Source organism: Podarcis cretensis (assembly GCF_951804945.1).
Source record: "Podarcis cretensis genome assembly, chromosome: 11".
Taxonomy (NCBI): domain Eukaryota; kingdom Metazoa; phylum Chordata; class Lepidosauria; order Squamata; family Lacertidae; genus Podarcis; species Podarcis cretensis.
The window spans coordinates 50,887,214-50,910,819 of NC_137180.1; the positions used below are offsets into that span (position 1 = coordinate 50,887,214).

A 23,606-nucleotide genomic window follows, 5' to 3' on the forward strand; every position below is an offset into this window, starting at 1 on the left:
CAGCGGCACTACTGCATCAACATCCTACATCCACACCAACTCTGAGAACCTTGGAGGAAAGAGCAGTATAGAAACAGAACAAGAGAGTACAGCAGCAATGAATGTAATGTTGACCCTGTGATGTTGAAACTGCAGAGACCCTTGCTGTCTTTTCAATCAATCAATCAATCAATCAATCAATCAATCAATCCAGCTATTATAATATTTGCAGCACTGTTTAGTCTTTTATCTGCCCCTCCCCACCAGCTGTCAATATCAGACTCACTTCTTTGGAATATAATCTTAATCATGAGTTGGCCCCATCAACACAGCAGTATCCAACACTGAGGTCCAGCGCCAAGGGCCTTCTGGCGGTTCCCTCGCTACGATAAGCCAAGTTACAGGGAACCAGCCAGAGGGCCTTCTCGGTAGTGGCACCCGCCCTGTGGAACGCCCTCCCATCAGATGTCAAAGAGAAAAACAACTACCAAACTTTTAGAAGATATCTGAAGGCAGGCCTGTTTAGGGAAGCTTTTAATGTTTAATAGGTTATTGTATTTTAGTGTTTTGTTGGAAGCCGCCCAGAGTGGCTGGGGAAACCCAGCCAGATGGGCGGGGTATAAATAATAAGTTGTTGTTGTTGTTGTTGTAAGATACCCCCTTGGAATAGGCATGGCTTTCCTGGGAAGTGTTGTTTTTTATGGGCTTTGAGAGTGGATGGAAGAGACCCCCCTTTCCACACACAGAGCTACAATTCCCAGAGCTCCCTGAAAGACTGGTTGCCCTGACTGCTTGGAGTAGCGTGATACTGGTTTAAATGTATGTTGCTGGTGCAGCCACAAGACACAATGGGGCTTTCTTCTGAGTCAATGCACATAGGCTTGTAGCACCTAAAACCCAGTACATAGAGCATGTAAGAGGAGCAGCAGCAAAATGTTGCAGTATATCCTCCCTCTATCAGAAGCACTCCTTCCAACTGATATCCGACATTCTGCAACTACCAAGCATGCTCAGTCTTCGCTGGAAGGTTGAGGGGGATGTCCACCAAAATTTATATACCGGCAAACCTCAGGAATCCCATTACAACGCTGCAACCTTCCTCTCTTGTTCCCCAGTGGCCTCCAATCCTGTCAGCACTTAACCACCTGAGTTCGCCATTATGAGGTTCTGCAGTTCTGGACTGAATCACTTCAGACCTTCAGGGGCCGAATTTTGGAAAGCAGCATCAACTGGGGGGGGGAGGGGGAGGAAGAGAATATGCCTTATATGCAACGAACTAACATTTGGAGAGACGTGCGCCACACATTTCTCTCAGATATTCTATTTCATTATTACATGCAGGGATTGAGGGAGTATTCAACAATACAAGCCCTGCCCCACCTGAGGCCTAAAGTAAGTGCAAACCAGAATGTTAGTGTTTTGCGTGTGCTTGGGCTTTTCAGTTTGGAAAGAAGAGATAAATGAGGTTCTGCAGTTAATCCATGGGTAACCTAGCAACCTGGAAGGAATTTCACTCAGCTCCACAAGTACAATTTGCCACAGAAGCTAGCTATTTTTTTTTTAAAAAAAGAGAGAGATTTCTAGCTTGTTTGAAATTATAACCAATTCATAAATCACACAAGATGTGTACAAGCTCAGATTTAAGAGTGTGCTCTGCCAGGAACAATTTGCATCTATATATGCACATCCCGATCTACATTACACCGAATTGGCCAGATGTGCCTTTTGCTGGGAATGGGGGTGTGCATCAGCAACTTAAGCCACCCAGTTCTTTTGCTGGGATGTGAGCCAATATTTTATTTTGCCTCTTGCTTTTCCCACCCTAAAGCTGAACATGCACTAAGGATCTGTAAATTCTCTTTTTTCCAGAAATGTTTCCTTGCTGAAATTTACATTTAAAATATAATCGTGTGTGTTAGTGGTTCTGCTTTCATATCAATTAATAACAAAACAAATAAGAAAAGTAAACCAGAGGTAATATTAACATTTTGAGCTTACAAAAAAGCATTACACAATTTATGACGAATTCTATATTTCCAAAAGTGGTATTGCTTGATTTTAAATGCTACCAATATATAAGACATAAGCCCCAAAGGGTGGTAAATATTACTTTCACAAATAAACTTCACTCCTGCAACCCATTCACGCTGTTTTGTTCATTTGGCTGATCTCCCCTTCCTCAAAAATTGTAAGTGTTCGAGTGATGGCAGGAAGCATGGCCCTTGCTCTGATTTGGCTTTCTAGATTTTATTAAGATTAGCAACTATTATTACATAGGATTTCTAGAAAGAAAACGGGAGCTAGTTTACTGTCTATTGGTGGTGAATAGCTTGCAAAAAGGCTGCTCTATCTCACATGCACACATTAAAAAGCAGAGACATCACCTTGCCAACAAAGGTCTGTATAGTTAAAGCCATGGTTTTCCCAGTAGTGATGTATGGAAGTGAGAGCTGGATCATAAAGAAGGCTGATCGCCGAAGAATTGATGCTTTTGAATTATGGTGCTGGAGGAGACTCTTGAGAGTCTCATGGACTGCAAGAAGATCAAACCTATCCATTCTGAAGGAAATCAGCCATGGGTGCTCACTGGAAGGACAGATCCTGAAGCTGAGGCTCCAATACTTTGGCCACCTCATGAGATGAGAAGACTCCCTGGAAAAGACCCTGATGTTGGGAAAGATGGAGGGCACAAGGAGAAGAGGACGACAGCGGACGAGATGGTTGGGCAGTGTTCTCAAAGCTAACAACATGAGTTTGACCAAAGTGCGGGAGGCAGTGGAAGACAGGAGTGCCTGGCATGCTCTGGTCCATGGGGTCACGAAGAGTCGGACACGACTAAACGACTAAACAACAACATCTCACATGCTGGCTCGTTTAAGAAGTTCAAATAATAATTCAGCTCCACTGTAGAGACCTCATCTTCCACAGCCTCTTAATCCCCTGGTAAATTTCCATTCTAAACAGGAGCAGCTAGCTAGCCAGCTTTGGAAATGCCTAGATACTCACTGTAGGGACCAACTCTTGCTTTGATCACAGTTTGCAACAGAGCTAGGAAAGGGTTGGGGAAGACTTTTTTTCCAGCTGGGGTAGATTCTTCTACTTTAGAAAGCAAGATGTCAAAAGTATATTCAGGACAGAAACATACACATTTTCTCTTAGCCTTTCTGCTCCCAAAGCAAACCGCTCTTCAGACTTGGGAATCAGGCAACAGAAAGGCACAAAAAGGCAGCCCAAATTCTTGAGCCCCCAAACCCCAAGAGTAAACCCTAAATAAAGTATGCAGTCAATTCCAGAAAGCAGCTGTTTATTGTCAACAGTATATCTAGAATCACAGGTTGCTCCATAAACCAAAACTAATGCAATGCAAATATAACAACACACACACACACTGTCCCAATAGTCCAAAAAAAGAGAAAGAGTAATATACTGTACATGGATCCAAACAATCCACAAGAGAATGATATGACTAAAAATCCCGAGCAACATGAGCTCTGGATAATGAACAAACCACTTTTGAAAACACACACAAATGAATCTACCTTATGCACAGGGATGGGTGAAATCTACGAATTTTGGTTTCCCTCTGTTTATCGTTTTTCCAATCTCAATTTCAGTTCTCTACATACCCATATCAGTTTGCAATGTATTTGTTTGTTTTAATTCATTGACATTTTGGTGTGAATTTTGCCTAATATAATTTTTTTGCAGATAAATTTTCCCTAATATAATTCACTTTTGTATGTTATTTTCACTAATATAGATATTTGCGTGCATAATTAACCCCAGTATACACATCTATCTAAACATTACTTGGCTGGTGAACTGCAGAGCAAAATTTGGTTAGTGTAGATTTCAAAGGATAGCAGCATTCCAGTTATTTTATTGGTTTCAGAAGTGCAAATTAGGTAACTTTGCTTTTAAATGTGAAATGAATCATATTTCTCTCCCACCCCTACTCATATGTAGATATATCTTGGCTCAGGAGATGAGGCAAAGGCTGTTTACTAGAACCTCCCTCTCTGTAACTTTATGAGTAAACATGATGTAAAATATGGATTTCTCACTGATGAGCTACAGATCTAGTTACCATGCCAGAGTCTGGTTCGTTAACTGCAGTTAACTGGACAAATTGCTTCACCATCTGAAGCACAGCCATGTTAATTGGCTATGCTTGTTCAGCAGTGGTTTTAGCTACATCATTCTCCTGAAGACTGTTTGGCTACATAGTTCAGTTGGTAGAGAATGAGACTCTTAATCTCTTGGTTATGGGTTCAAGCCCCACGTTGGGCCAAAAGATTCCTGCGTTGCAGACTAGAAGATCCTTCCAACTCTAGGATTCTATGACATACATTATCTTGTTTTTGAATGAACTTTTTGTTGTTGTTATGTATTTCATGTAAAATGTTATTGCTCTTTGACCTAGAGAAATAGGGGGATATAGGAAGCCCTGAACACATATTTTTTAGATGTCGCTTTTACGATGAGGCACGTAGAGAAACCATTGACCCCCTGCTGGCGAGGCTTGCCGACCTCCCGGTAAAACAAAAATTTGATCTTCTCCTGTTAGGCAAAGACCACAAGACGACCCGGATCGTCGCCAGATTCTGCGCACAGATCATAGCTGTCAACTTACAGATTTGAAAATAAGGGATCAGCAGCCAAAATAAGGGATCAACAATTACTTTGATAAAATACATATTTTGTTGCATGCAAATGGCTTTAGATACCTATTAGGTCCATAAATTACCATATAGCATATATTCAACACAAAAGAACAGCAACAATTTGTTGTTGACAAAGGACAGCTGGACATAGAAAGGGCCCCATTACCTTCAGTAGCTTATTTAAGGGATATCATCAATAAGGGACAGCAGCGGGGCATGGCGCTGGGATAAGGGACTGTCCCGCCAAATAAGGGATGCTTGACAGCTATGGCACAGATCTGTAGGCGCAGACCATCCCCCGATTCAATCTAGTTTGTTAAGAAAATTCCCAAACCCAGATCCACGGGCAACTTTGGGTCATTTCACTAAGGTAGTCTATTTTAAAGTTTTTATGTGTTTATATGCCTATCACACTTTTAAACTTAAAATCCATCATTGTACATAGTTTTAAATGTCTGTTTTGCTTTTGGGATTGTAGTTCCAGTTGTGTTTCTCAAGATGGTCTCTGACCGTAATAAATTTCATCCATGATTCATGACCTAGAGAAATAAAAGAAGAGATCTATCTATTCATTTATGTCCTGCTTTTCTAATCTCACTGTGCTCAGAATCTCAGATTCTGTTGGCACAAGGATTTCTCTTTGCACAACGAAATTACTCTGTCCTTCCCCTGTGTACCCTCTAAATCTGTTCTCAGGGTTCCCCCACCCCTCTAGAACAGATCTGGGGACAGTGTGTGACACTTGGGGTAAGTGTGTGTCTGTTTGTGCTAGTGTTAATCCTTGCAGTAGCACAACAGTCAGTTGAATACCACACATTTTCATTTTAACGTAAGCAGCTTTGGAGACGTAACAATAAAATGCAAAATAAAAAATGAATGAAGTACTGAAATACTCTCGGCTGCAAAACCCAGCACTGCCACCAGTTGCGGAGATAACTCCCCTCAGAAGCAGAGCTGGCCCTGGCATTGCTCAGCCTTTGTTGCCACCTCTTCTTCCAGGATTTTGGTGGTGCAGAAGGGGCTCTGGTATTCAGAAGGAGCAGACAGAACAATTCTATTTGTAGGTTCTTCTGGGGTTTTTTTAAAGTTACTGTTATGGTGTACATTTTATGTGGATGATGTAACCTGCCCTGGAAATGCTTCTTGATGGAAAGGTGGCATGAAAAGGAAGAAAGCAAAGCCCAACAAAAACATCCAGAGTCCATCACAAAACGACTTCTGGAATAAAAATGTGTTCAAGCGCCATATAAAAATGGGACAGAAGGCTTGCAGGATCTATGAGGGGGCAGATTTCCACAACTGCAGCACCACCACGAAGAAGGCACTGTCCCAGTTGCTCATCAATCAAGGATTTGCTAATCACAGACTAAAAATCCCAGACAGTTTTCTATGTCCGTAAGCTTGGGATAAAGTTATTCTCTAACCGTAGCACTTAACTTGGGTAAGTGACATTTCCAATTTAATTTCAGTGCCTTCTTAAAACCTACTTATTTACCGTATTTTTTGCTCTATAAGACTCACCTTTTCCCTCCTAAAAAGTAAAGGGAAATGTGTGTGCGTCTTATGGAGCGAATGCAGGCTGCGCAGCTATCCCAGAAGCCAGAACAGCAAGAGGGATTAATGCTTTCACTACATAGCGATCGCTCTTGCTGTTCTGGCTTCTGAGATTCAGATTTTTTTTTTCTTGTTTTCCTCCTCCAAATACTAGGTGCGTCTTATAGTGTGAAAAATACGGTGACTGTGCTTTTGCAAATATCTGATTCTGGTTTTAGTCCTGCCTGGTGCAGCCACATTTTATACTGTGTATGATACTGCCTGGTGTGTGCACTTTTTAAATAGGTATCCTTCCTCAAGGGGACAGGCAGCACAGAAATGTTTCAAATGAAATAAAATGAACAAATATTACTAGCACCATAACCTGAGCTCAGAACCGAAACAGAAACAGCAGATCTAGCTAGCACAACTCACAAACACTTTCCCACAAACTTTTACAATACTGGATGAATGCACATCCTTTCTTCTGGATCATGAGGGAGCCTTTCAGGGGAGGTATTTATCCCGTCTCTCTGACGGACGCATAATCTCCTGGAAAGGTGAGAGCAGTAACCTTCTTCAACAACACAGGAGGACTCAAACTGTGCAGAGGTGCAAGGGTACAGATGCCATCCCCACTTCCAAGATCTGTATGCAACACCAGCCTGCCCCCTCCTCTTCCAACCTTTCTTTGCATGGAGCACAAAAATCTCCAGGGAAATTCTGACTCATTCATGTGGCCACAGACAGTATCCTCCAAACGATCACCCGGATGAAAGGGGCGATTTCAACTAAATTTAGCTAAACACTGTGAGATTCCCCCTTCTGACTGTTATGGGCAACACAGAAAGATACAGTCAGGAGAAAGGGAGGTGGGGTTTCATAGGGGTGAAGCCAGTGCACATGGCCCCAGTCACAAAAACATGAGCCTTCACACATTCACCTGAATGCTCAAACAGGGCTTGTGAGAACACCGCTGAAAACCACTGCTCCAAAACCAGTACAGCCGTACCTTGGTTCTCGAACGCCTTGGTACTCGTACGTTTCGGCTCCTGAATGCCGAAAACCTGGAAATAAGTGGTTTTCCGGTTTTCAAACATTCTTTGGAAGCCGAACGTCCAACGCGGCTTCCGACTGAGTTGCAGGAAGCTCCTACAGCCAACTGGAAGCTGCGCCTTGGTTTTTGAACGGTTCCAGGAGTCGAACGGACTCCCAGAACAGATCAAGTTCGAAAACCAAGGTACCACTGTACTGAAACTGTGTATGTCTTGGTGCCATTCTATAGGTTTCACTCCTCATTTCTCTTATTAGGCAAAGATACTAGGCTGGGGGATAAACGTCAGGTCAAGTTGCACACATGTTGAGAGGGACTGTGTTGTTTTATAAAGGACACAAGAAGAAATGCCAAGATTTGGAAGCTTTTCAACCATTCTGACGAGGGGTGCCAGGAAGGTCTTATTGGCTATAATATCTGTCACAGACAAGTAGCTGAAGAATGGAATCAGCCCTAAAGGATCATATGCGCAGAGTTTGCCATGGCTGCTAAAGTTGCTTTCCCCAAGCAACGGGCTGCTCCACTCTGCAGATAACTATGTTATACTGCGAAAAATGTGCAGGCAATTTCATCCTATTCGGCTTGTCCTGAAAGCAGCTCTCTTCACCTCTCCGCACCCAACAGCACAAGAGGGAATACTGAGGAACTATCCCTAAGAGAATTTAATTTCATTTCGCCCTGCACCAGAAAGGGGAGCGAATACTCATGAGCAGAAACACGGACACCAGAAGTTCATGCTGGTTCACACATCTAAACTCTCTGCACCTCTTCTATCCAACAGTATACAGCCTTTTCTGCCCCAAGGCTTCTTTCTTCTAAATTTTACATGAGCAGTTAAAATGTTTGTCAAAATTCCATGGCATCACAGCTCGACCAATGCTTACGAAGGACTTAAATATTAATACGTAATAGCTGGCCTGTTTTAGCTCGATTGATTCTTTTTTAAAAACTTCCTAACCTTTCATATTTTTTTTTTTTTGCAAAACTATATTTTTGGGGAAAGACCATGCCTGTGCTTTACTTTGATACTATGCTATGTATCTTTGCAGCTGCAGTAAAATACATGGACCGCCACTGGGGAAGAACGATAAATCTTTAACAGCCAGTAAGTACAATCAAACCTTGGCTCCCAAACGGCTCCATTTTGGAATGTTTCGGCTCCTAAATGCAGAAAACCCGGAAGTAAATGCTCCGGTTTTTTAGAACATTTTTCGGAAGCCGAACGTCTAACGCAGCTTCAACTGAGTGCAGGAAGCTCTTACAACCAATCAGAAGGCGCGATTCAGTTGTTGATCATTTCGGAAGCCGAACGGGCTTCCGGAACAGATCACGTTTGACAACCAAGGTTTGACTGTATATGAAAAGCAGTGTTAAGCACACAGGCTACGATGGAGCAGAAAATGAGACCTATTAATCACCACTTTTCAGCAGTATTTTTGACACAGGCTTGCAAACCATGGTGGGCATGTCTTTCCATGGACTTCACACATTAACAAAGCTCAGAAGGCAAGCGCCCAATATGGCAAGGAAACTTCAAACAGGAAATTTAACTACGGGGGGGGGGGGGGACAAAACAAAGATTGTGTCTGTCAACTGGCATGACCATGAACCTTTCAATTTCACTTTCTCATTTTCCAGTTCTAATTGCAGTTCTCCACATCAGTTTGCAAAATGTCTGTCTCTCTCTGTGTGTATATATGCACACATATATATACACATATGTCCAGCATCTTAGTGTGAATTCCACTTAATAGCCACATTTCTGTATACAATTCTATGTGACACATGATTTTTGCAAAGCAATTTGCAAATATAATGCATTTTATAGGTTCCATCTATCCATCATCTATCATCTATCATCTATCATCTATCTATCATCTATCATCTATCTATCTATCTATCTATCTATCTATCTATCTATCTATCTATCTATCTATCTATCGACCTGCACATCTTAGGCACATTTTAGCCTAGTTTATGCATTTTTTGTATACATAACTTGGCTGAAGAAGCAAAATGCAAAACTTGGATAACTGTGTTTTGTTTCTGATACCATTTTGGAAAATGCAAATTAAGTTGATTACGGGGGGGGGGGGGGGCGGGACTGATGAAACCCAACACAATCCGGAGTCTTTTCTAGATGCCTCCAGATTATTTCTGGAGCAGATCAGGATAGATACAGAACATGTGTGTGCGCATGTTCGTGCATGTGCACACTCACCACTAGAAAAACAAAGTCTGTATGAGAGTGCTACATGCAGGAAGACATATGGACTGAAAGTTCTCTATCAGGAACCATGCTGCTTCCAGACCCCAGAAAAGTAACACACCAGTAACCTCAATGGCCTCCTTCACAGCTGAGCATTTAACCGGAACCCTTGAAATTTGAATCTCTCCACCAGCATGCAGAACACTGTTTCATAGCAGTCTCCCGCAACTTGGTACCTTCCAAATTTGAACTATAACTCCTATCCCACCACAGGCTATGCTGGCTGGAGCTGATGGGAGTTATAGTCCAACAACTTCTGAAGGCGCCAGGCTATGGAACACTTAACAGTTGAAATACTTTGCCTCATTATTATGTTTAAGTAGCTTAAGGACTACTTAGGAATTCCTATGAGCACTTTTCTTCTCAAAAAGCCGTTTTTTGCTTCCCTCCCAGCCCACTTTAAATTTACTTTTCTCAATCTTTTGCCACTTAAAAAATAAAAGTTATGACCAAAAAAAAGGGATGCCAAGGAAAACACACATTTATAAAGGGGAGGGGGAGGGGAAGCACATCTCAATCTCCTTTGCTAGTACCAGGAACATTGGAATTTAAATATAAGATACTGTACTTGTCCGCTTGAGTCTGCAGCCTGCTGGAAGTGCGTTGCTAGAGACGTCTCGTCCTGGAAAACTTCGTTGCACTCCAGACACTTCAAGCTATGCCTGCACAGCTTTGGCGAGTCTTCGTCCAGCGGCATGGCTGGAGGGACAGTCGTGCTTGCAGGAGCCGAGATGACTGCTCCGGTGATGTTGGACTGTATCTTGGCAACAGTATGGGCACCCATCCCGATGGAACTCTGAAGGACGGACGAGGCAACAGAACTATTGCTCGTCGGAGAAGCTATCATTTGATCCGCCGGGACGGGTTTCAAAATCAAGTGGGAGCACTGCATCACCACCCCTTTCTCCTTATGCCCGCGGGCGTGAGAGAGGAGGCTGCACTTGTTGTAGAAAACAAGGTTCTTTGTGCAGTGGTTGCAGGTGACCTCGATCCGCACGCTCCTCCGGTCGTAGTGCTGCGTCAGGCTCCTTTCCAGGGCGAAGGAGTCTCCGCACTCCAAACACTTGTAGCCACGCGGGGGCAAAGCGATGCCCGCGTTGGCGGGGGGGCTGAGGTTCGGGATGTAAACAGGGACGGGGTTAACACTGCTGAGCACCTTGTTGAAAGCCTCGACCACGGAGCTCTGCAAAGACGACACCACCTGGACTCGGGACACCTTCTTCGAAGGCTGCGAAGCCGCCGCAGAGATTATTGCCTGCTTGATCTGCTGCTGAGGTTTGGTGAGCACCTGGCGGAGTTCGGAGGTGGCCTGAGCGCTTTGAGGCAGTAGGTTAAGGTTGGCAAGATGGACTGTCTTTGGCACGAGTTTGGCGCTGGCAAGGCTGGACGCTGGCACCACCACAGTCTGCTGCTGTATGGCGTTGGCAGCTTTGATAATGGCACTGCTGGCACTCTGCACCGAAGCAGCAGATATCACGGTGGCTTTCACCGTTGTGTTGTTCGCGAGCTTCAGGTTGATAACTTGGGATCCTGCTGTCTTAACAGCCGACACTGGAAGGAAAGCAGTAGCCACGGGTTTAATGGTGACCTGCTTCGGGGCGAGTTCTGCAGACGCAACGGCGTTGGTGACGACTGTCGACTGAAGGGGTGCCCGAGGGGGAGAAGAAAGGACTGCGGCGGACGTTGGGGAGGAGAGCAGCGAAGTCATGGACGCCACCATGGAAGTGGTTTGTTCTGCTTTGCGTCCGCCGTCCAAATCAACTTCCGGCAACACTCTCGTAACCGTCCTCTTGATTTCGCCAGACGACGTCTTGATGGTTTTGATGCGGACTTTGGGGATTGCTGGTGTCGAGCCTGCGGGTGACGGCGGAGACCCTTTGCTGCTGTTTTCGCTCGATACGCTCCGGGGACTGTCAGGTTGCTTAACGGAGGGTTTCTTAGCACAGTCAATGAGACTCTGAGATTCAGGTGATTTGTCAATGGCCCTAGGGCTTTCATTCATATCTTTTGGCAAGGGAGACGGCTCTCTTGAAGTAGACTGTGGGTCTTTCACAGGGTCTGTTGCTGCTTTTTTAGCACTAAGTGCCGCGATGGCAGCAATACACGAGGAGAGTTTTGCTGATGACTTTGCTTTCGACTGTGAAACACTGCTGAGGTTTGCTTCAACTTTCTCGGTGCCTATTTTTCCATCAAGTACCCGGTTTTCATGTACCTTTTCGGGATTTTCTTTGTGTAGCTTATCATCTGTTTTTCTCGCTTTAAAGGGTTCGTACATACCCAAAGGCGTAGAGTTTGTTTCTGAGTCTCTTTTAACAAGTTTATTTTTATCGGCATTACCGGAACCTGCAACTCCAGGTTTCATCAGGTTTTCCCCTCCAAGTACCTTTAATTTCTCATAATCCTGCTGAGAGACGGACCCCGTCAATACGTTCGCTCTGAAGCTCCCACGCATCTCTTCCTTATCAGGGGGGTCATCCACCTCAATTTTTTCATCGTCGTCGAATTCTTCAGCACTTGAGATAGGGCTAAATTGGTTGAAGGTAGACTCTTTCAGTGTTGTCTCAGAAACAGAGCCCTCGTCTTTGTGAGATTTGCAGTCTTCTTTATTGTAACCATCTAGAGTTGAAACAGTTAAAAACCCGTTATGCAAGCCATTGCCTGTAGAGGGGTGGCCTTCCTTCTCCGCTCCTTCAGAGGAATCAATCGTCCGCACGTTTTTCACGATGACGCTGACGCCAACATCGGATGACGACGGTGCGTGAGAATCGTCATCAGCATGCGCATTCTGCTTGATGTGGCTTTCGTGGTCATCGTGTCCTGACTCAATAGCAGCTTTAGGGTCAACCATATCTGGGATGTCAAATGCCGCAAGGAGGTCGTCAAAGTCCGGGGTCTTCATATCTCCCATGGTCACGTTAATGGCTTAGAAGCAAATCTACAAAATGAACAGAAATGTTTCCTATCAGTGCTGTGATTTTTAACATGCAAAAATACCCCATACCAGTGGGAAATGAAGCCCACTAAAGTTGTTTCGTTCTGCCAAGAAACTTACACAAACTTTCTAATTACTTTGAGGACTTGCAAGTAAGGAAAGGATTTTGCTTTTTAGGCCAGTTGTGAGGGAAACCTTTCTTCTCAAGGACCGCCTCTTTCCATGTGAACCTACCCAAACCCTGAGATCATCTTCTGAGGCCCTCCTTCATGTGCCGCCTCCTTGAGAGGTCTGGAGGGTGGCAACATGAGAACAGGGCCTTCTCTGCAGTGGCTCCCTGTCTGTGGAATGCTGTCCTCAGGGAAGTCCCTCTGGTGCCTTCATGGCACACCTTTAGGTGCCAGGCAAAAACGTTCCTTTTTAATCAGGCCTTTGGTTGACCTGATCAATATCCCATACCCTTTTAAAATGTGGCTCTTTTGGGGGGTGGTATTATTGGGTTAAGGGACGCGGGTGGCGCTGTGGGTAAAACCTCAGCGCCTAGGACTTGCCAATCGTATGGTCGGCGGTTCGAATCCCCGTGGCGGGGTGAGCTCCCGTTGTTTGGTCCCAGCTCCTGCCCACCTAGCAATTCGAAAGCACCCTTAAGTGCAAGTAGATAAATAGGTACCGCTTTATAGCGGGAAGGTAAACGGCGTTTCCGTGCGCTGCACTGGTGCAGGCTCGCCAGAGCAGCCTTGTCACACTGGCCACGTGACCTGGAAGTGTCTTCGGACAGCGCTGGCCCCCGGCCTCTTAAGCGAGATGGGTGCGCAACCCCAGAGTCGGTCACGACTGGCCCGTACGGGCAGGGGTACCTTTACCTTTACCTTTATTATTGGGTTATTGCTTTTATTTTTATTTTATATATTGTGATATTTTTATGTGAACTGCCCTGAGACCTCCGGGTATAGGGTGGTATATAAATTCAATAACAGGGATAGGAGGCGAGCAAAGTATGTCAGTGCTAGTTATTTACCAAAACTCCAGGGCATTTCATCCACAAAAGACCAGTATCTCAGTTATCATAGCAGTACTGGATGTAGCATGGAAAAGAACAGGCACAGAGCGTCAAGAAAATGTTATGGAGTTCCATCAAAACATTCCATTCACATTTTCCACCGAGTTTAGAGCATATATGGCATCATTAAAGTTCTAGTGGAACATGAGGAGCCTATCTTCTCTATGCTAAAAAAAGCTTTATCTGCCCAGCACCACACACACTGATTTAATCCTGCCTCTTTGCTAGGAAGATTCAATATTTTAGGTGTGTTGACAGTTTTATACAATCTTATTTAGGTTTGTGAAAATATTATTCATTTTAGATTTTGTTAATATCATTACAGATACGAAGCACCCTTTTGTTTAGTTCTAGCTTTGTGATGGTCTGGTGATGAGACACAAATAAACAATTCTGAATCTGGTAATATGTGGGAATCAGTTTAATATCCAGGTAATATAAAGTTAGAATGTTGTAGATAGTGGGGGGGGGATTTGATATTTACTGGGGAAACTGCTTCTCCCCCCCCACCCCACTTTGCAGGTGGACAGTCTCAAAGCAGAGACCCTCCCCAGGGCCAGGGGGGGAAATTGAATTTTAACAGAAGGGACACACCCACAGGTCTCCAGATAAATGGCAACTCGTGCAAGAGAAAAGTTCAAAAGGAAAACTCTTGATCAGGAAAAAAACTAAGAATGACGGACAACACTTAATATAAAAAAATGCATTCAATTTTCAGTTCTGAACACAGAAGGAAACATGACTGAATAGACATACGTCTTCAAGAACAGCTAGGAATCATTCACAGAGGGTCAGGCTTTCTGCCTACAAGAAAAAAAGGGTGGAAATGGTTTCCAAGAAGTACCAAATCTTCCCCTTGCTGCGCCTTCTTGATGGATAGCCAAAAAAATATAGTGGGATATAAAAACATGATAGCCTACAGGGTGGAATTTCCAAGGAAAGTCTTCCATGTACCTCCAAAACTGTGTTTCAGAACCAGCAGCCCAAGTCACCAGTGGCTTCATTCACATGTAACACTGGCCATAAACAGCTCAAGCACCCTGCCCTTTGCTCCTTTCTTATAAAGGGGAAACAAACCACAGTGTTATGTGCAAACCAGTGTTTGTAGTTTGCTCTTCTCAAGGCAAACCTTGATTGGAAACCAAGGTCTGTTCTTGGCTTCCCTTCTAGGAAGGGAGGAGCAAAGCAAGGACTGCTCAAGCTGCTTGCACCGACATCAAGCTTGTGAACGGGCTAGCTTCCTATTCATGGATAGCAGCATGTCTGGAAGCAGTCAATGAAAGGCAAGCATGTCTGGAAGCAGTCAATGAAAGGCAAGAGTGGGCATGTTAACTGCCATTTGCTCTCCAAATCTCGGGCCTCTGGGGTGCAATGTCACTGTGACTGACAGGTAGACAACTCTGCCCACCTTTCAAGCTTGGCCCATGAGGGGTGGGAGAGATAACTATCTCCCCATACCTGACCTATAGTATCTGTCATTCCACATTGGTGCCTTGGACCTTTACACAAGAGTCCTACTTTTCCATATTCAGCTGGGGCTGGCAGCTAACCATCCATTTGGCTATTCAAGGCTGAATTTAATCCTAGTGATACAGATCCCAGTTGAATCGGTCTTCCTATTGACCCCCAGAGAGTGTCAGGGTGCAAAGAGTGTAAAGAACTCTCTTACGGATGCCCGGGTACATCATCTCTGTACTACTGTGCTAATATGCCCACATTAGCCCCAAAATATACACGAGAAATCAAGAGGATTTAATAGGGAGATGAAAAAAGGACAGAAACCAAAATCCAACAGGAAGTCAACACTGGAGGCAATTCAACAACTCTAGAAATGTGGAGGCACAGAATGTAATTCTAATTCCAGTTTGGGCCTACAATGTTTATTTCACAGCACCTCTGTATCGACCTAATGCAGTGATCCAATACCGAACCGAATGAAAACCAACTGAGAGTGCACTAAAGTCACTTTTGATACAGTTGAAGCACCACAAGGAGGCTAGTATAAAGCAAAACAAAACAAAAAAACCCAGCTATGAAATCTCTTTATATCTATCATAAGTATGTAGTAAAATAAGCTGAATACCAAAGGCATTCAGATTGCCTGAAGCCATAATTCACATGGCAAAATAAAATGCTGGGATCACTAGCATTCACATACCAATGACTCAAAAGCCCTGTTAACAGCAAACAAGTCACTTTTTATCCACTTATTATCCCTATATCCAATTTCTAAATCTCTCCAATACAAACCTTCCCAAACCAAGGCACTTTCTTCCAAAAGTTCATAGGTTCTTATTTATTGCCTTTAAATTAGGCAAACTGCTGAGACCAGTCACTAATCTTGAAATACTGAAAAGATTTCGCTCAGCTGAGTTGCTGCAAATGGATATGCATCTTATCTTCATCAGAGATTATTGCAAAAGCTAGATTATCATAATTACATTTGCTGAAGCACGAACTCAGTATAAGATGCACAAAATATTTTTTTTCTTTTTTTAAAAGATATTATTTCCTCTATGAAATAATATCCTTTTAAGCAGCCACAAGCTAGCCATTCCTGGAGGGGTTTTTATTTTAAAACAACAACCTCAAATTCAAATTCCATTAAAAGTGTTGCTCCACAGATTCCAAGATAATTCAAGGATGAAAGCCCTGAAGAGTTAGCTAAATAATTAAAGCATGGGGCTAGACAAATGCCAAAAGTCGCATGGAGTTGGAACACTGTGCACAGTATGGAGCTTTTTTACAATCACACCCTTTGGCTGGAAGTAAGTAACATTTCAATTGTCCCAAGTTGTGGGCAGTCCTAGATTTCTCCAAGGAAAGAGATTTAAAAACCCAGGAACACAGGGTTGAGGGAATTCTGCCTTCTGGGCCCACTGACAACTGTAGCATCCAAAAAGAAAACACAATACAGTATATAGGAACCTAGGAAGCTGTCATAGTGGGGTAGGAGAGCTGAAAATAATGTCTATATATTTCACTCGATTCTGACCAAACTTTGCCTCCTAGAGCACGATATACATTAGAAGGCTTAGTTTGGTCAGAATTGAGTAAACATTTCCAGAGCTAACACTAAATACATTACTTCTGGTAAAAGAGCCAGCATAACAACTAGAGGGCCTTGAAAAAATTGTGTCCCAGGCTTCTTAGACTCCTCTACCCATGGACTATCTGAAACCCAAGGGGCACACTGGTTGCCAGATGTCAGGTTTTTTTTGCAGCTCCTCTACCCCACGAGCAGGTGTATAAATCTATAATTAAAATACAAAATAAAACAATTCCACCAAAACGCTGAAAGTGTCCATAATTAAAACTTCATCAAGCCTTTTAAGCAGAGATCTTTCCCAGGACTGCATCTGTACTGGAATTATCTTTAAGATGTTTGTTGTTAATGTTTTGTCACTGGGTTCCTTTGGGAAGAAGGGCAAGACATAAATTTAATAAGTAAAATTGCAATGGGGGAAAAATCGCAATGAAAGAAGCTGGTTAAACAGCATTTAGAATAGTTAAAAGAGGAATTAAAACAATTCCAGGTCAAGAAGTTCCAAGTTCAGGGGAAAGCTGCAAGTATCAGGAAAACACATCCTGGTGATTCCACCCCTCCTGGCCATCTTGAATCTGATTTCTTGGTGAATCACAGAAAACAATCAAGCTCACTAACTCAGCCAGGATTGATTCAGCTCACTTCCTGACATGTCATGGGAGCTGTGTAAATCAGCCCATATAGTTTTGGGGGAGGCGGCTAGGGGGAAGGAAGGGGGAAATAGATTCTATCGAACACTCATCCCTCTTCACCACCTTTCAGAAGTACCACTGCTCTCCTCCAAAACCACAAGCCAGCCAGAGCTGATCTCACACAAATGCATATTTTATGAAAACGATAAAAGTGAACATTTAACTAGCATTTCCCTCCTTTTCTCTTCAGTCTCTATCTGCCCGTCTCTGCAGCCGGTAATAAGTTTGCTAATGGGTTGTGATTACAGAACACACCTACCTGTGGTGTTAAACAATGAGGAGGAAGAGCAAGGATCTTAAATTGCACCTAGATCGGAGTCGGGTCAAAACTAGCCTTCTTCCAACTTTACACCTACAGACGCTTCAGATTACAACACCCATCTGTTGGCTGCCAGCACAGCTGGGAGTTGCAGTCAAAGACATGCAGAGGGCAGGTCAAGGCCAATTGGGAATCTTCTGGCATGCAAGGAAAGGGAGAAGGAAGCCATTCGCTCTCATTTCTGGAGTCAACATGCCTGCATCAGCCGCCTCCCCTGACCCATGAACATCAGAACAAAGATGAATCTATCAATGCACGCTCTGGCAACAGCAAAAATGCATTACTTATGGGGTGGTCCAAGAGTTCCCTTTTTCTTTTTTAAAAGAAGAACCATTTAAAGCAGTGTGGTACAATGCATATATACCATCTCTGTTAAAATGCTCCAGGAAGCGATGAGAGCATTCAGATGGAGGGGTTTGAGTAGGGATTTCCTTTTTAAAAAAAATAATTTTTATTAACCGGCCAATCAAATCAAATTAAATCACATCACATAAATTCCGAATTACAAAGCCGAATTTTAAATTTTGTTGGGGGGACCCATATTTCAAGATCCGAAGGGGATTTTCAACAGCACCACAGAGTAAGGTGACAAACAGTCAAAGCACAGGCCCAAGCGTTCCTCAGCCTATAGCTGCCATTTACATTCAAGAGAGAGAAAATACATGTTTACCGCGTCCATAAAATAAATGCCACATGTTGTTTAGATCTCAACCTTGCGTCTCTTTTTCTGGTTTGTGTATGATGCAACTGTAGCCTCTGCACAATGCTTCAACCCTGCAGGCATTTAAGATTCTGGCTTCTTGACAAATCACACTTGGCAGATTCTGGGGACACCACCGTCCAATCCTATAGAGAGACCATCTACCTAGGAATCCAGATTTGCTTATGTTTGTTGCCAACAGCCCAATGCTGACAGTCTGGCTAATTCATTTGGGAAACTGCGGTGTTTGCACTGCACTGTGTAGTTTGATGGATTCAAGTCCAATAGCTTCGTGACAAAACGCAGCTTGGAAAAGAGGGCTGCCTCTTTAACCCAATTCTTTTTGGCGTCTTCTCAATGCCCCTTAACTATGCTTTTCGAAATCGCCCTTGAGGATGATCAAATCGCAAACTTGCGCAGAGAGAAAGAATAGGAGCAAAGTCTGTTGCAAACCTTCTTGGACCAGCTCCACCTTCTCCCTCAGGAACAGAATTACGAAAGCCAGCTGTGAGGCAGAGCTTTATATACACAACTGCTTATGATCACCCTCGACAGATTGCAACCAGACATTCACTTGGCCTGTGTCTACATCATTTCCTGCCTCCCCTGAAATTCCAGGATGCAACGTGGTTAACCCTTGTCCTAATCTCCTGCTCGCCTTGTAGACTCTGCTTCAAAGGATGAAGTTGTCTTTATTCCCAATGAGACAGTGTAAAGAGGGACAGTGGATCGGGGCAGAGGCTACCTTGCAGTAGTGCCTCTTGGAAACGACTATCATTCCTGGGTTTGCAGGCAGTAGTGGGAAGAAACAGAGGGTGGGGCATTTGATGGGAAGAGGGGCTCTGCTCATTGTGCCTCAACTTCAGCCACTTTGGAAAGGGGAGCAGGGATGCCCACTCCTCTCTCCAACAGAGAGGAAAGTCTCAGTGGAGGCTAAGCCTGTAGGCAACCCAGAGAGAAGGTAACTCAGGAAGTGTCATCAACTGATTAGGAGCCCGAACAAAAGGGTGTAGCATTGCTGACTAGAACCAGGTGCCATTTCTGCAATCGGGACTCACTCCTGAAGCACACACTTTGCAACCCTGTTACAGATAGGTAGCCGTGTTGGTCTGCCATAGTCAAAACAAAATAAAAAAAATCCTTCCAGTAGCACCTTAAAGACCAACTAAGTTAGTTCTTGGTATGAGCTTTCGTGTGCATGCACACTTCTTCAGATACACAGAAGAAGAAGTATCTGAAGAAGTGTGCATGCACACGAAAGCTCATACCAAGAACTAACTTAGTTGGTCTTTAAGGTGCTACTGGAAGGAATTTTTTAATTTTGTTTTGACTTTGCAACCCTGACATTCTTGCAAACTGAGCGAGTCTCTTGAGTGAGCACGCCATGCCTTGTCTTTAAAAGCTTGGCAAGCAAGTCATGGAAGCTGTTGAGACATCTTCGTTGCTTCCGTCCAGTTCTGAATGTCTTGCGTGATTCCTGAATCATGACTCCCAAACTCTGTGTCTGCACCATTATTTGCCTGAAGAAATATCCATTTCTTACTTGCATGTAACAGCTGCTCTCTACATGTGTTGGGCATGAAGCAAGACACTTAACTCTGGAACTAGATCCAAAAGTCCCCAATGAGACGCTCCAGAGACCACTGGGAAACTCCTGCATCAGAACATGGACCGAATGATGATGCCTATCACTAGGCCCTCAATGGAACTTGGTTTAGTAAGCATCTCCAGATCCTAAAGTATAGGTGGCCTAGTAGTCAATGCCCTCCATAAATTATGGTCTCCACAGCCCATCAACTAAAAGCCAGCACAGCCAATGATCAGGGATGATGGGATGGGTGTTGTAGTCCACTAACTTCTGAAAGACGTGGGCCTTTTTAAAGATGCTGCAGGAATTCAGGAAAAGGGAGGAGTTACAAGGGTTTAACACTATTATATAGTTATTTATACCAGTGTTTCCCAACCTTGTGCCTCCAGCTGTTTTTGGACTACAATTCCCATCATCCCTTGCCACTGGTCTTGCTAGTCAGGGATGATGGGAGTTGTAGTTCAAAAACAGCTGGAGGCACAAGGTTGGGAAACACTGATTTATACCCCACCTTCTTCCTTGACAGGACCCAAGGCAACATTGCTGTTTGGGCCTATGCCTGATGCATGTCTTCAACATGCCTTGCAGTCTCGGAGTCTGTGACTCACATCCTCAGTCAAAGCAACACCGTCATTATATAAAACTGACTGCGGCTTAAATCTTAACCAGTGATGCATTATCATCAAGCCTACTCAGACACATAATTAAGTTATCTAGATCTGGCTGAAAATATATGCGTCTCATTGATAATTTTATTATGTGCAACAGTCAAGAAAGTTTTCTGATTAAGGGGTCTACAGTTTCCCTCCCCCCTAAATACATACAGGGGCAGCCAAGTTCTGGTCAATAAGTTGCACAAGTCTCTCAAATAATTCCGATACTGAGCGAAATGAGCAGGAAAACAATTAAGCTGGGGGAGGGGGAGGTAGCTTTATGCATGCGCCAAATGCGCAAATGCATGGTCACATGCACATCATACATTTAAAGCATGCTGCTTCTCCCCAAAGAATCATGGGAACTGTAGCTTACCCCTCCGAGTTATGGTTTACAGCACCCTTAGCTAACTATAGTTCCCAGAATTCCTTGGGGGAAAGCCATGTCATTTAAATGTATGCTACAGATGTGTCCCAACAGAGCAATGGTTCTCAAAGGGTGTGGCAGGAGAGGATGGAAAGTGTGGCAGGAAGATTCAAGGACAATCCAAGAAACATTTAAACATTTCAATGCAGCATGGATATACAACTAGAACCAGTATCCACAGCTCTCCTCCAGAGCACTGGCTATTCTATTAAAGTTCTCCACAACACAGGAATTTTCAACTCCCGACAAATATGGAAGATCAGAAAAGAGAAAGGCCCATTTGTGTTGATGAGCAGATGAGGGTTTCTCTCAAATTAGACCTAATATAAATGAGATGACCCGGCAAAAGCAAGCTCATACCTCTCACTGTGTTTATAGATCCTTAAAGTTCATGTGTAAGAGGCTCATTTATAATTATTTTGTGGGAATGATTCTGCATTGTTTCATGCTTTCTGGCTGTCCCGCGATCATACTATAAAGTTGCTGTGTTCTGTGTTACGAATCAAGGAGTTGATTGTTTTCCTTTTGCAACGTTATTTCTTATCAATATAAAAATTCGGTGTGGTGAGAGCAAATTTTTATTCTGAAACAAGAGGAAACAAGTTTGAGAAGCACTGCAATAAAGAGACTTCACATTCATTCCTTTTCCCCATCATCTGTCAAAGCCAGTAAGAGGAGACGACTGCAGGGGCACTCTGAGCATCTCAAGCCAAGCTACCAAGCAGGGAGAGCTATGTCTTGGGTGAGACGGAATGGAGGACAGAGAACTGAGGTTTGTGCTGAAGAGAGCTAGAAGAAAACTGTCTCGGGGATGCGATGATGGTCAGTAGCTTAGATTCCGTCAGGCTGTATGGTAACTAGAGGAAAAGAAGAAAACAAGGGCCTCTCCATCAGCTCTGCCGAGACAGTAGCAACTTTGGGCTCCTCTTCCTGTTTCGATTCCTGTTAAAGTAAGTTTGTAGACAATATATAGTGCCTGGGTTAGCTTGTTTCCTCTGATTTCCTTTCCCGTGGCGTCTTTGTAATCTTGAGGGGAAAGGGAATACCTTATTACTGTCCTGTAGGTTGCACTGGGGTGCGATGGGTCTCTCTCAGCTTCAAATAAATGACTTTAAAATGGTGGGTAGGAATTGAAGGAGGTCTGTCAACATTTGAGCAACGGTGGCTCAATGGAACTTCCATGTTCAGAAGCCAAATACTTAGGAACATTAGATGCACTAGTGCAGGGTTTCCCAAACTTGGGTCTCCAGCTGTTCTTGGACTACAACTCCCACCTTCCCTAGCTAGCAGGACCAGTGGTCAGGGATGATGGCAGACCATGCTGGAAATACAATGCTGAATGAGATGGACCTTTGGTCTGATCCAATTAGGAAAAATTGTAATAATCACATATAAAAGAAACAGTATACAAGAAGTAAATAAGAGGCCATTTACAGGATAAAGGAAGTCTTTTATTTTTATGGTATGCTTTCTTTGTGTAAGTGGATAGGAGTTTAATTTTGATAATTAAATTGTCAATAGTAGTGGGTTTGTTTGTATGTATCAGTTGTTGTGGACTATGTTGTAAATAAAGTTTTTTAAAAATTGCTTTTTTTAAAAAAAAAAAAAGGATCTTCTTACGATTAAGTAGCAGGGCTGAGGAAACTCTGGCCCTCCAGATGACAAAAGATGCCTTCATCCCCATCCAGGATGGCCAATGAAAGGCATGGGATGATGTGAGTTGTAGTCCAGCCAAAAAGAAAAGAAAAGATATATATCAAAGCTTATGATAAATTCCTCACCAAAGACACCTGAGTATGCTTAGTAGCCGTGGAATAAACAGAAAGGTCCAGTGTGCTGTAACTGCGAAAAGGTGAAGCGTGTTGCTAATAGCACCAAGGTCACAGGCTTGATCCTCCTATAGGACAGCTGCATATTTCTGCATTGCAGCAGATTGGGCTAAATCAGGGGTCTGCAACCTTTAAGACAAAAAGAGCCACTTGGACCCGTTTCTAAAGAGGAAAAAACTGGGAGCCGCAAAACTCGTCATTATAAAAATAACTTTTTTGTCACTTTTTTATTATTTCTTTGTTTGACCCCTCAGAATTACTCCTCATAGAAATAAACGCTAAATTAACAAGTTACCTTTTTGTGTGTGTGTGTGTTTCACTCCCCTTCAAAACAGTGACCAGCGTACATGCCCCCTTTCAATGCAGTGACCAGCGTACATGCCCCTGACAATGTAGCAGGCGGGCGGGCAGGAAGGTGACATCGGGTGCATGACTTAACGCACGCACCGCCCCCATGCGACGTCACAGCCAGTACAGCGCCCGCCACAGTGGGGAGTGTCGGGGCGCACAATGCGCCTCCTCCCCTCGCTAGTATCCACCCCGGAGCCGCAGCAAAGATGTAAAAGAGCCACATGTGGCTCTGGAGCCGCGGGTTGCTGACCCCTGGGCTAAATGATCCTCAGGGTCCCTTCCAAGAATTGTGAAGAATCGTGAGAACAGAGATGCAGAATGCAGTTGTCAATATAAAAAATTAATAAATAATAATACTCGGGGGAGATCATGTTTTTGTTCGTCATTAAAAGTATGTCTGTTTGTGTTTTTATATTGCAAACCATTCTGTGATATCTAGATGAAGGATGGTATTATTAATAATAATAATAATAATAATAATAATAATAATAAGGCAAGCCTGCACGTGGA

The 23,606-nt window shown here is 43.6% G+C and overlaps 1 protein-coding gene across 11 annotated transcripts in view; it reads right to left on the minus strand.

Annotated features, from left to right (window-relative positions):
• ZNF532 (zinc finger protein 532) overlaps positions 1-23,606 on the minus strand; it is a 54,327-nt gene that overhangs the window by 19,518 nt on the left and 11,203 nt on the right. For 9 of the 11 annotated variants that reach the window (XM_079994694.1, XM_079994702.1, XM_079994696.1 and 6 more), the window contains one exon: positions 10,068-12,434. In XM_079994694.1, coding sequence (XP_079850820.1) covers positions 10,068-12,407 — 2,340 coding nt within the window. In that variant the 5' untranslated portion in view covers positions 12,408-12,434. Of the gene's footprint in view, positions 1-10,067; positions 12,435-17,488; positions 17,660-22,536; positions 22,788-23,606 lie in introns of those variants that run through there. The other 2 variants (XM_079994704.1, XM_079994701.1) reach the window with 2 other exon arrangements.